At 49.3% G+C, this 13,529-nt stretch overlaps 1 protein-coding gene across 1 annotated transcript in view; it reads left to right on the forward strand.

Moving 5' to 3' along the window:
• UNC79 (unc-79 subunit of NALCN channel complex) overlaps positions 1 to 13,529 on the forward strand; it is a gene marked incomplete at its 5' end in the record, with an annotated part of 183,863 nt that overhangs the window by 145,739 nt on the left and 24,595 nt on the right. Inside the window, 4 exons of the mRNA XM_089662827.1 lie at positions 2,724 to 2,801; positions 8,469 to 8,558; positions 8,645 to 8,820; positions 11,439 to 11,625. Of these exons, the coding sequence (XP_089518953.1) occupies positions 2,724 to 2,801; positions 8,469 to 8,558; positions 8,645 to 8,820; positions 11,439 to 11,625 (531 nt within the window). The remainder of the gene's footprint in view (positions 1 to 2,723; positions 2,802 to 8,468; positions 8,559 to 8,644; positions 8,821 to 11,438; positions 11,626 to 13,529) is intronic.

Here is a 13,529-nt window from a genome sequence, read left to right on the forward strand (position 1 = left end):
TAGCCTTGACTCCTCCTAGGTCACACCGTCTGATGTTTCGCCCAACCCCTGAGGCATAGCCCTATGAGGTCTGAAATGCATCGGGGGGGGGGGTGTCCTTGGATACTGTGTGGAAACGGCCTTAGCCTTGACTCCTCCTAGGTCACACCCTCTGATGTTTCGCCCAACCCCTGAGGTATAGTCCTATGAGGGCTGAAATGCATCAGTGGATGTGGCCTTGGATACTGTGTGGAAACGGCCTCAGCCTCGACTCCTCCTAGGTCACGCCCTCTTATGTTTCACCCAACCCCTGAGGTATAGTCCTATGAGGGCTGAAATGCATTAGTGGATGTGGCCTTGGATACTGTGTGGAAACGGCCTCAGCCTCGACTCCTCCTAGGTCACGCCCTCTGATGTTTCGCCCAACCCCCAAGGCATAGTCTTATGAGGGCTGAAACACATTAGGGGGTGTGGCCTTGGAGAAGGCGAGGCTGTTCCCACACAGTATCGCACGCTGGCACCTCAGTCTGTTATAATGGTCACATGTCCGCCCAAGCAGAGGAGGAGTGGGCATTACTAGGTCTTCACTGGTTCTCTGTGCTTTTCTATCCAATACAGGCAGATCATGGCTGGTGGGAGGGGCTGGCAGGGGGCTGTGCATAGCTTCCTGAAAACATCCCAGCACCCTGCCTCAGTACTACTCTGTCCTGATGCAAGCAGTGGGCTGACTCATGGGAGGAGTTATGCAAATATCAGAATGTCTTGATGGGTGGGTGTCAGTCTGGAGAAGTGAGTGGTCCCAGGCAGGATGAATTTGCATGCAGACTGCCCACATGTGATGCTGAGCTTTCATGACTGATAGAGTTGAAATCCACTGAATGAAAGGGGCGGGGCCAGGGACAGTCAGGCTGGGGTGGAAAGTACTAGATGATGCTGGGCGTCCTCCAACCAGGAAATGAGGTGGAGCTCTATCTGATGGGCTGCAGCTTCTACTGCACATTGTGAGAAGCTCCAGAAGAGGAGGAGGAGTCCAGGAGAGGAGCCGGTACACCTGTGCAAGACTGAAGGGGAGGAGCCTGTACACCTGTGCAAGACTGAAGGGGAGGAGCCGGTACACCTGTGCAAGACTGAAGGGGAGGAGACGGTACACCTGTGCAAGACTGAAGGGGGAGGAGACGGTACACCTGTGCAACACTGAAGGGGAGGAGCCGGTACACCTGTGCAAGACTAAACAGGGGGAGGAGCCAGTTCACCTGTGCAAGACTGAAGGGGGGAGGAGCCAGTACACCTGTGCAAGACTGAAGGGGGAGGAGCCGGTACACCTGTGCAAGACTGAAGGGGAGGAGCCGGTACACCTGTGCAAGACTGAAGGGGAGGAGCCGGTACACCTGTGCAAGACTGAATGGGGGAGGAGCCGGTACACCTGTGCAAGACTGAAGGGGGGAGAAGCTGGTACACCTGTGCAAGACTGAACGGGGGAGGAGCCAGTACACCTGTGCAAGACTGAAGGGGAGGAGCTGGTACACCTGTGCAAGACTGAAGGGAGAGGAGACGGTACACCTGTGCAAGACTGAAGGGGAGGAGCCGGTACACCTGTGCAAGACTGAAGGGGAGGAGCCGGTACACCTGTGCAAGACTGAAGGGGAGGAGCCGGTACACCTGTGCAAGACTGAAGGGAGAGGAGACGGTACACCTGTGCAAGACTGAAGGGGGAGGAGACGGTACACCTGTGCAAGACTGAAGGGGAGGAGCCAGTACACCTGTGCAAGACTGAACGGGGGGAGGAGCCGGTACACCTGTGCAAGACTGAAGGGGGGAGGAGCCGGTACACCTGTGCAAGACTGAAGGGGGAGGAGCCGGTACACCTGTGCAAGACTGAAGGGGGAGGAGCCGGCACACCTGTGCAAGACTGAAGGGGGAGGAGCCGGTACACCTGTGCAAGACTGAAGGGGGAGGAGCCGGTACACTTGTGCAAGACTGAACGGGGGAGGAGCCGGTACACATGTGCAAGAGTGAAGGGGGGAGGAGCCTGTACACCTGTGCAAGACTGAAGGGGGGAGGAGCCAGTACACCCGTGAAAGACTGAAGAGGGGAGGAGCCAGTACACCTGTGCAATACTGAAGGGGGGAGAAGCCGGTACACCTGTGCAAGACTGAAGGGGGAGGAGACAGTACACCTGTTCAAAACTAAAAGGGGGAGGAGCCGGTGCACCTGTGCAAGACCTAAGGGGGAGGAGCCGATACACCTGTGCAAGACTGAAGGGGGAGGAGACGGTACACCTGTGCAAGACTGAAGGGGGAGGAGCCGGTACACCTGCGCAAGACTAAAGGGGGGAGGAGCCAGCACACCTGTGCATGACTGAAGGGGGAGGAGACGGTACACCTGTGCAAGACTTAAGGGGGGAGGAGCCAGTACAGCTGTGCAAGACTGAAGGGGGAGGAGACGGTACACCTGTGCAAGACTGAAGGGGGGAGAAGCCGGTACACCTGCGCAAGACTGAAGGGGGGAGGAGCCGGCACACCTGTGCAAGACTGAAGGGGGGAGGAGCCGGTACACCTATATATGATTTAAGGGGGGGGGGGGCGGAGGGAGGATTTAACGCCAAATAAGGTGTTCCCAGATCTTTTGCATTCAGTTGTTCGATTCCCAGAGATAAAATATTGTTTTATTGTTTTTTTTAAAATGATGAAAAGTTTGTTTCCTGATAACTGGGATTTTTTTGTCGTTCTGTTTTTTTCTCTCAGTTTATTTGCACAGATGTCGGCACCAAATTAGCGGAGTCCACCATAATTCACAAGCAGATGATCGCTTCTCTACCTGGGGTGAGTACAACATTCTCAGGAACACACACACACCCCTTGTCCCCATGCACCTGTCCCCTTGGCCCTGCTATTTTGGTGAGGAAACGTCCCGGTGGTCTTCTACTCCAATAAAAGATCAATCTATGCTGAAAGATGCTGGTGGGCTGCCGAGAAAAATGAAAGTTTATTCCTGGCACTGCAGCTTCTCCCCAACAAATTCTATCCTCAGATCCCTCATAGTGTGCCGACTATGGCCACAGATCTCCTGCAACTTCTCCTCAACAACTTCTATCCTCAGATCCCTCATAGTGTGCCGACTATGGCCACAGATCTCCTGTGATTTCTCCCCGATGAATTCTATCCTCAGATCCCTCATAGTGTGCCGACCATGGCCACAGATCTCCTGTGACTTCTCCCCAACAACTTCTATCCTCAGATCCCTCATAGTGTGCCGACTATGGCCACAGATCTCCTGTGACTTCTCCCTGATGACTTCTATCCTCAGATTCCTCATAGTGTGCCGACTATGGCCACAGATGTCCTGTGACTTCTCCCCGACGATTTCTATCCTCAGATCCCTCATAGTGTGCCGACTATGGCCCCAGATCTCCTGTGACTTCTCCCCGATGACTTCTATCCTCAGATCCCTCATAGTGTGCAGACTATGGCCACAGATCTCCTGCGACTTCTCCCCGATGACTTCTATCCTCAGATCCCTCATAGTGTGCTGACTATGGCCCCAGATCTCCTGTGACTTCTCCTCGATGACTTCTGTCCTCAGATCCCTCATAGTATGCTGACTATGGCCCCAGATCTCCTGTGACTTCTCCCTGATGACTTCTATCCTCAGATCCCTCATACTGTGCCGACTATGGCCACAGATCTCCTGTGCCTTCTCCCCGATGACTTCTATCCTCAGATCCCTCATAGTGTGCCGACTATGGCCACATATCTCCTGTGACTTCTCCCCGATGACTTCTATCCTGAGATCCCTCATAGTGTGCTGACTATGGCCCCAGATCTCCTGTGACTTCTCCCTGATGACTTCTATCCTCAGATCCCTCATAGTGTGCCGACTATGGCCACAGATCTCCTGTGACTTCTCCCCGATGAATTCTATCCTCAGATCCCTCATAGTGTGCCGACTATGGCCACAGATGTCCTGTGACTTCTCCCCGATGAATTCTATCCTCAGATCCCTCATAGTGTGCAGATTATGGCCACAGATCTCCTGTGACTTCTCCCCGATGACTTCTATCCTCAGATCCCTCATAGTGTGCCGACTATGGCCACAGATCTCCTGTGACTTCTCCCCGATGAATTCTATCCTCAGATCCCTCATAGTGTGCCGACTATGGCCACAGATCTCCTGTGACTTCTCCCCGATGACTTCTATCCTCAGATCCCTCATAGTGTGCCGACTATGGCCACAGATCTCCTGCGACTTCTCCTCAACAACTTCTATCCTCAGATCCCTCATAGTGTGCCGACTATGGCCACAGATCTCCTGTGACTTCTCCCCGATGACTTCTATCCTCAGATCCCTCATAGTGTTCACGACCATGGCCACAGATCTCCTGTGACTTCTCCTCAACAACTTCTATCCTCAGATCCCTCATAGTGTGCCGACTATGGCCACAGATCTCCTGTGACTTCTCCCCGATGACTTCTATCCTCAGATCCCTCATAGTGTGCCGACTATGGCCACAGATCTCCTGTGACTTCTCCCTGATGACTTCTCCTCAGATCCCTCATAGTGTGCTGACTATGGCCACAAATCTCCTGTGACTTCTCCTCGATGACTTCTATCCTCAGATCCTTCATAGTGTGCCGTCTATGGCCATAGATCTCCTGTGACTTCTCCCCGATGAATTCTATCCTCAGATCCCTCATAGTGTGGCGACTAGGGCCACAGATCTCCTGTGACTTCTCCCCGATGACTTCTATCCTCAGATCCCTCATAGTGTGCCGACTATGGCCACAGATCTCCTGCGACTTCTCCTCAACAACTTCTATCCTCAGATCCCTCATAGTGTGCCGACTATGGCCACAGATCTCCTGTGACTTCTCCCCGATGACTTCTATCCTCAGATCCCTCATAGTGTTCACGACCATGGCCACAGATCTCCTGTGACTTCTCCTCAACAACTTCTATCCTCAGATCCCTCATAGTGTGCCGACTATGGCCACAGATCTCCTGTGACTTCTCCCCGATGACTTCTATCCTCAGATCCCTCATAGTGTGCCGACTATGGCCACAGATCTCCTGTGACTTCTCCCTGATGACTTCTCCTCAGATCCCTCATAGTGTGCTGACTATGGCCACAAATCTCCTGTGACTTCTCCCCGATGACTTCTATCCTCAGATCCCTCATAGTGTGCTGACTATGGCCCCAGATCTCCTGTGACTTCTCCCCGATGACTTCTATCCTCAGATCCCTCATAGTGTGCCGACTATGGCCATAGATCTCCTGTGACTTCTCCCCGATGAATTCTATCCTCAGATCCCTCATAGTGTGGCGACTAGGGCCACAGATCTCCTGTGACTTCTCCCCGATGACTTCTATCATCAGATCCCTCATAGTGTGCCGACTATGACCCCAGATCTCCTGTGACTTCTCCCCGATGACTTCTATCCTCAGATCCCTCATAGTGTGCAGATTATGGCCACAGATCTCCTGAGACTTCTCCCCGATGACTTCTATCCTCAGATCTCTCATAGTGTGCCGACTATGGCGGCAGATCTCCTGTGACTTCTTTCCGATTACTTCTATCCTCAGATCCCTCATAGTGTGGCGACTATGGCCCCAGATCTCCTGTGACTTCTCCCCGATGACTTCTATCCTCAGATCCCTCATAGTGTGCCGACTATGGCCCCAGATCTCCTGTGACTTCTCCCCGATGACTTCTATCCTCAGATCCCTCATAGTGTGCCAACTATGGCCATAGATCTCCTGTGACTTCTCCCTGATGACTTCTATCCTCAGATCCCTCATAGTGTGCTGACTATGGCCACAGATCTCCTGTGACTTCTTCCCGATGACTTCTATCCTCAGATCCCTCATAGTGTGCTGACTATGGCCCCAGGCCTCCTGTGACTTCTCCTCGATGACTTCTATCCTCAGATCTCTCATAGTGTGCTGACTATGGCCACAGATCTCCTGTGACTTCTTCCCGATGGAGGCGGGCTTCATGTTTAGAATCACTGACATGTATTGCCCAAAGTGCCACATAAAGGTTGCTGGGGGGGTCCCCATGACTAGACGTGGTGCCCTCAGAATGTTTTTTATGGGGAAGATGTGATGTGTCTCCAGAAGGGAGATCTCTCTCCGTCTCCATTCCCATCTCTCCTGTGATAAACGGATAATCTCTCTGTTTACTTCTCTCGTGTTTCCTGCGCACAGCCGAGGCTCGACGTACTTAATCTCTCTTAAATAGAAGGAAAATCTGTCTGCTCGAAGGCCGAGGAGACTCGCCGGTGCCGCCGACTTTACAAGCCTGGCGCTCTCCAAATAAAAAAGGAGAATTAATTCTGCGGATTTGTTATCGGCAAATCCAGGGAGATGATTTCACAAAGTCACGCTAACATCTCAGAAATGTAAACAGAGGCTCTTTGTTAATTGGTATTACCCCCCCTCCCTCCCCCATCTATTCATCATTGGAAAAACCTGTCCTCTGTTCTTCTATATTAAGTATGTTCAATGTCTGATCTTAGCCGGGGTCTTATGCCAGCTGGGCATACTCTGCCAGACTCCGTGCCCGTAATGGGTGGTCACTCCAGTCAATGCTAGTTTGTTACTTCTCTAGTCCTGATTCCAGGAAGGCGGCCATGCTGTGTGGCATTCTCCCATCCAGCAAGTGACGGGCCTGAAATAAACTCACTAATCAGGTGCATGATGGTCCTGGAAACCGATTGGCTCGCCTGTTGCTTTTCATGGGTAGCCTTGACTTCTGTGTTGGTGTCATAGATCTGCCACCACCAGGGCTTTTTTTCAGCAGGAACGCTGAATCCCAAGACAACAATATTATCCTTTCCTCTCCCCTTCTATATCTAACCATCCATCTCTTCTTTTCTTTTTTCTTTTCTTTTCTCGTCTGCAATGTTCTCTATGGGGTCCCCTTCTCTTCCAATACTGGATCACCAGACTGTCCTGGGACATACAGACAATACTCAGTAGGGTCAGTGGGCTCCTCTTTGGGTCGCATCAGATTCTCTACAGTGGGGAAAATAATGATCTGACCCCCTGCAGATTTTGTAGGTTCGCCCACTTACACAGAAATGAAGGGTCTATAATATATTTTAAATGATAGAGACAGAATATCAACCAAAAATCCAGAAAAACACACAATAGAAATGTTATAAATGGAGTTGCAGGTCAGTGAGTAAAATAAGTATTTGATCCCCCACCAACCAACAATGATTCTGGCTCCCACAGACTGGCTCTGTGCTCATGTGGTACATGTAAGAAGGCGCTCCTAATGACAACTCGTTATGTGCATAAAAGACACCTGTCCACAGAATCTCTTCCATTCAAACCTCACCACCACCATGGGCAAAGAGCTGTCAAAGGACATCAGGGACAAGTCTGTAGACCTGCACAAGGCTGGAATGGGCTACAAGACCATCAGCAAGAAGCTTGGTGGGAAGGAGACAACTGTTGGAGCGATTATTCGCAAATGGAGGAAATACAAAATACCCTTCAATCGCCCTCGGTCTGGAGCTCCATGCAAGATATCGCCTCATGGGGTAAGGATGACCATGAGAAAAGTGAGGGATCAGCCCAGAACTACAAGGGAGGAGCTTGTGAATGATCTTAAGGCAGTTCGGACCACAGTCTCCAAAAATACAGAAAACACATATACAAGTGTTATAAATGGTGTTGCAGTTCCGTGAGTAAAATAATTATTTGATCCCCAAGCAAAACATGACTTGGTACTTGGTGGAGGAACCTTTGTTGGCAAGCACTGAGGTCAGACGTTTCTTGTAGTTGGTTCCCAGGTTTGTAGACATCTCAGGAGGGATTTTGGTCCACTCTTCTTTACAGATCTTCTCTAAATCCTGAAGGTTTCTTGGCTGTCGCTTGGCCACTCGAAGTTTCAGCTCCCTCCATAAATTTTCCATAGGATGAAGGTCTGGAGACCGGCTAGGCCACTCCATGACCTTAATGTGCTTCTTCTTGAGCCGCTCCTTTGTTGCCTTGGCGGCAGAATGTTTTGGGTCATTGTCATGCTGGAAAACCCATCCACAACCCATCTTCAGTGTTCTGGATGAGGGAAGAAGGTTCTCATCCAAGAAAGTGAAAGTGTTTTCGTATATCTGTTCAATAAGTGCAAAAATACATGGTGATCCTGCCAGGAATTCAGTGAGCTCCTGACTTTCTGCAATGAGCTGACAACACATTTTCTCTGCTGCACTGAAACCAGAGTTGTCAGCCCCGTCCAGTTCTCTTCTGCATAAGTGGGAGGTGTTCTGCAGTCCAGCAGGAAAGAACTAAGGCATCGTGAGTTAGGGGCTCCCTGGATTTCTGGTAGAGCAACAAGAATTTATCTGTGATTGCAGCATTTGTAGAGTCGACCAATAGGAAATGTGTGGGAATATGTACTGAACGTGTTCATGGTACATGCTGGCCTGACGCTCCCACGTTCTTAGTCGTAGAGCGGGATATGACGGGATGATTTGTGTTGCAGTGTGGGACGGCCGCCATGGAGTGCACGCGCCAATACATCGCCGAGATTTTGGACTTCATTGCTGATATGCATACATTAACCAAGCTGAAGGTAAGTGTCACCCTGTGAGCACCGGTAAGTCATGACTTTTCCCACCTCATAGGCCGCTGTCTCCATGTCTGATGTTTGTCACGCAGAATCACATGAAGACGTGCTCACAGCCCTTACATGAAGACACGTTCGGTGGTCACCTTAAAGTCGGCCTCGCCCAAATAGCTGCAATGGAGATAACCCGAGGAAACCACCGGGACAACAAGGCTGTTATACGATACCTACCTTGGCTCTATCACCCGCCTTCAGCCATGCAGCAAGGGTAAGTGGGCCGGGACAAGGCTTACCGAAATCTACATTCATGAAGATGGGATATCCGCAAACCAATGAAGCGTTTCCAAAGGTGATGAGGGTTCTTTGGATAGAGTAGGAAATGGCTAGAACACCTGTTGGGTTTTTACTGTGTCCTATTGGGGAGATTTCCCTTCACTTTCTGGACCAAAGACACTACCTACCCAGCTGTATGTCAGGACAGGGGTCCTTATCCACTGGAAGAGATGCAGTCCATGAAATACAGGAGCGTGTCTGAGGTGCATGAAGACATATGAGGGTGCACAGTGCTCACTGGAGTCACAGGATACTCTGTGGTGACTTTGTGACATAGAAGTGCACAGGTGTCACTGGAGACATTGGAGCACATGGGTCACTGGAGACACTGGAGCACATGGGTCACTGGAGACACTGGAGCACATGGGTCACTGGAGACACTGGAGCACACATGGGTCACTGGAGACACTGGAGCACACACGGGTCACTGGAGACACTGGAGCACACATGGGTCACTGGAGACACTGGAGCACACATGGGTTACTGGAGCACAGAGGGGTCACTGGAGACACTGGAGCACATGGGTCACTGGAGCACACAGTGGTCACTGGAGACACTGGAGCACACAGGGGTCACTGGAGACACTGGAGCACACAGGGGTCACTGGAGACACTGGAGCACACAGGGGTCACTGGAGCACACAGGGGTCACTGGAGACATTGGAGCACACAGCGGTCACTGGAGACATTGGAGCACACTTTGGTCACTGGAGACATTGGAGCACACAGGGGTCACTGGAGACATTGGAGCACACAGGGGTCACTGGAGACACTGGTATCACTGGGGATACTGAAATGCATAGGGATCACTTGAGAACACATGGGTCACTGGAGACACAGGGGTCACTGGGGACACTGGAATGTATAGAAGTCACTGGAGCACACAGGGGTCACTGGGGACACTGGATACACTGGAATACACAGGGATCACTGGGGATATCGTCATGCATAGGGATCACTGGAGACACTGGTGCACATAGAGGTCACTGGAGACACTGTAATGTAGAGAGATCATGGGGTCACTGGAGCACACAGGGGTCACTGGGGACACTGGAATGCACAGGGATCACTGGAGACACGGGAGCACACGGGTTACTGGAGCACACTTTCTGGCCCAGAGGTACTCTACGCACCGGAGGTAGGGGGTCTGTTTCCATGGGGAGACATACAGCCCAGGAAATACAAGAGCATGCTTGAGATGTGTGAAGACACAAAACAGTAGAGCACACAGGGATCATCAGGGTCACTGGAGACACTGGAACACAAAGGGGTCATTGGAGACACTGGAGCACACAGGAGTCATCAGGATCACGGGAGACACTGGAGCCCACAGGGGTCACTGAAGACACTGGAGCACACAGGGATCATCAGGGACCCTGGCGTCACAAAGGGGTCATTGGGGTCACTGGAGACACTGAAGCACACAGGGATCATCAGGGACACTGGTGTCACATTAAGGTCACTGGAGACACTGGAACACACTGGTCATTGGAGACACTGGAGCACACAGGAGTCATCAGGATCACTGGAGACCACAGGGGTCACTGGAGACACTGGATCACACGGGTAATGGGAGATATTAGAGCACACAGGAGTCATCAGGATCACTGGAGACCACAGGGATCATTGGGGACACTGAAGCTCACAGTGATCATCAGGGACACTGAAGTCACACAGGGGTTATTGGGGTCACTGGAGACACTGGAACACAAAGGGGTCAATGGAGACACTGGAGCACACAGGGGTCATTGGGGTCACTGGAGCACACAGGAGTCATCAGGATCACTGGAGACCACAGGGGTCATCAGGGACACTGGCGTCACACAGGGGTCATTGGGGACACTGGAGACAGTGGAGCACACAGGGATCATTGGAGACACCGGAGCACACAGGAATCATCAGGATCACTGGAGACACTGGAGACCACAGGGGTCACTGGAGACACTGGATCATCAGGGACACTGGAGACAGTGGAGCACACAGGGATCATTGGGGACACTGGAACACCCAGGGATCATCAGGATCACTAGAGCCCACGGGGGTCATTGAGGTCAGTGGAGACACTGGACCCCAGAGGGATAATCAGGGACTATACAGGGGTCACAGAGCCACTGGAATCATAGGAGTGCATAGGTCAGTGAAGACACTGGGGGTCACAAAGGTGCACTGGGGGTCACAGTCTCTGGAGGCAAAGAAGTCTAAGGGGTCACAGAGGGCACAGGTAGACACTTTAAGGGGGCAGCTGGTGAGAAGACTCCGAGCTGGACCAGGGACAAGGTGAGTGTTACACTCTGCCAGTAAATAATCACTTTTGGGTGGACTGACCCTTTAATGTAATCATTTCTTCCATATTGTTCTGTTACAAGCAGTTTATCTCAGTTGGTTAATGCAGTTAGAATCTACATATATTATAGACAGAAAGTTCCTGCGGATGGAACAGCGCAGACAAATCCGAACATATTCCTTGGGCTGTGGTCTAATTGCTATTTCAGTCATACAAATCATTCTATTTAACGTTTTCTGTATTTTAAAATGTATATTCTTCTTGAATCAGGCCTAAAGAGTTCATTGAGTGTGTGTCGCATATCCGCCTCCTGTCGTGGCTTCTCTTGGGGTCGCTCACCCACGGCGTGGTCTGCCCAAACTCGCCCTCTCCATGCATGCCGATTCCTCTAGATGCCGGCTCCCATGTGGCTGATCACCTCATTGTGATTCTTATCGGATTCCCCGAACAATCGAAGGTACTGTGTGTTGTCTGCATTACATACAGCTCAGTGGATTGCTGTAGGAAAGTCCTGGATTCTTTCTTGGATACACAGAATATAACTGGATATAACATTCATAGGGAAAGTTGATCCCGGGAATATCCGATTGCCTCTCGGGGGGTCAGGAAGGAATTTTTTCCCCTGCAGGAGCAAATTGGATCGTGCTTTGCTGGGGTTTTTTTGCCTTCCTCTGGATCAACTGTGGGTGTAGGATTATAACTTTTTTTTTTTTTTTGTTAATAGTTGATCTGGATGGACTTTTGTCTTTTCTCAGCCAGACTAACTATGTAACTATATTATGTAACCACATTGGTCAGTCCAATTTCTTTATTGTACATCATGGGACACAGAGCATCTGCATGATCTCCTAGGCACAACCCTTCCCCGTTAGGCAAGGCTTCAGTTTTTTGCTACCACAAAGCAAACAAGGCATTTGCCTAGGGCAGCATTTTTCAGGGGGGCAGCACAGCCCCTCAGAAGAAGGGATGAAAGAAAGAACACATGTGGCATGGGGACCTGGTGGGTTCTGAGAGAGGCTACGAGTTTCATGACAGTGTATGCACAGCCCGACCCTCATTTTCAGGGATGTCCGGAGCTGTTGCCATGGGGGATGGTGGCTGGTGTATGGGGGGCAGTGGTAGTGGAAGGCTCTCTCGGGTGGGAAGCAGGGGTGTTATTGGTCAATGTCAGGCTCTCTCTGTGGGGGGGGGGGGGGGTGAGGATGTTTGTGTTGCCTAGTGCAGCACAAAACCTAAATACACCACTGGTCATATATGATAGCATAAGTGAGCAGAGCCTCATATTTATTTATTTATTTTCTTCTATTCTTACTTGAAATTTTTAAAAAAAATTTTCCTCAATGCTTTTATTATTTGGGGGGGGGGGGGGGGGGCTGCGGCCATGCAGCAGCTGAAAGCTGCAGGAGGAAAAGGGGGAGAAGCTGTCTTTCAGCTGCTTGAAGAGCCATATAGGGGATCAGGTCTTGTAATTGCCCCCCCCCCCCTCCCCCACACACAAAACCTAAAGTGACAGGGAGGGCGCACGGACCTCCTGGAGCATTGTAACCCCTAAAGTTCTGCCAGTGCCGATAATGCTAATGTACATGGGGTGATTAGAGTGTGCCCGCCCACATGGAAGAAAAATATATTTGAAATATATTTTAAAAATATTCTTCCATAAATATATTAACATTTATTTGAAATACTACAATTTTGGCCGTATTCAATATACTTCAATAAATATATATATATACATACTGTATGTTGAAATGTGGTCTTATTACAAAAAATATGAAAAATATATTTTTAAAAATACATTTAATCTACATTTTTGGAATGCATTTACAAATGTATGAAAAAATATGTTAAAATGACTTTTTTTTATATGTAAAAAAAAAAAAATCTGAAAAGTATATTTAAAAAAATATATTTTTAAAAATATTTTTCATACATTTTGTATATATAAAAAACACATCTCAACATTCAGTATATACTGTGTGTGTATATATATATATATATATATATACACAGTATATACTGAATGTTGAGATGTGTTTTTTATATATTACAAAATGTATGAAAAATATTTTTAAAAATATATATATTTTACATGGTTTGATATATTTTTAAAAATATTTTTTATATTTTTTGTAATAAGACCGCATTTCAACATACAGTATATATATATATATATATATATATATATATATATATATATATATATAGTGGGAACTCGCTTCAAATGGTAGAGCTCTTCTTGTTAAAGCACACAGCAACTCGCTTATTTAAGGGCTATTTTTCCCACTTTTATTTAAAAGAAAAAGTTCAACACAAATGCTTTCCACGCAGGGGTATCCACCATCAAGCAATACCAACAAAGAT

This window comes from Staurois parvus, unplaced genomic scaffold (genome assembly GCF_062004578.1).
Source record: "Staurois parvus isolate SC_StPar_1 unplaced genomic scaffold, SC_StPar_1.0 ptg001563l, whole genome shotgun sequence".
NCBI classification, from domain to species: domain Eukaryota; kingdom Metazoa; phylum Chordata; class Amphibia; order Anura; family Ranidae; genus Staurois; species Staurois parvus.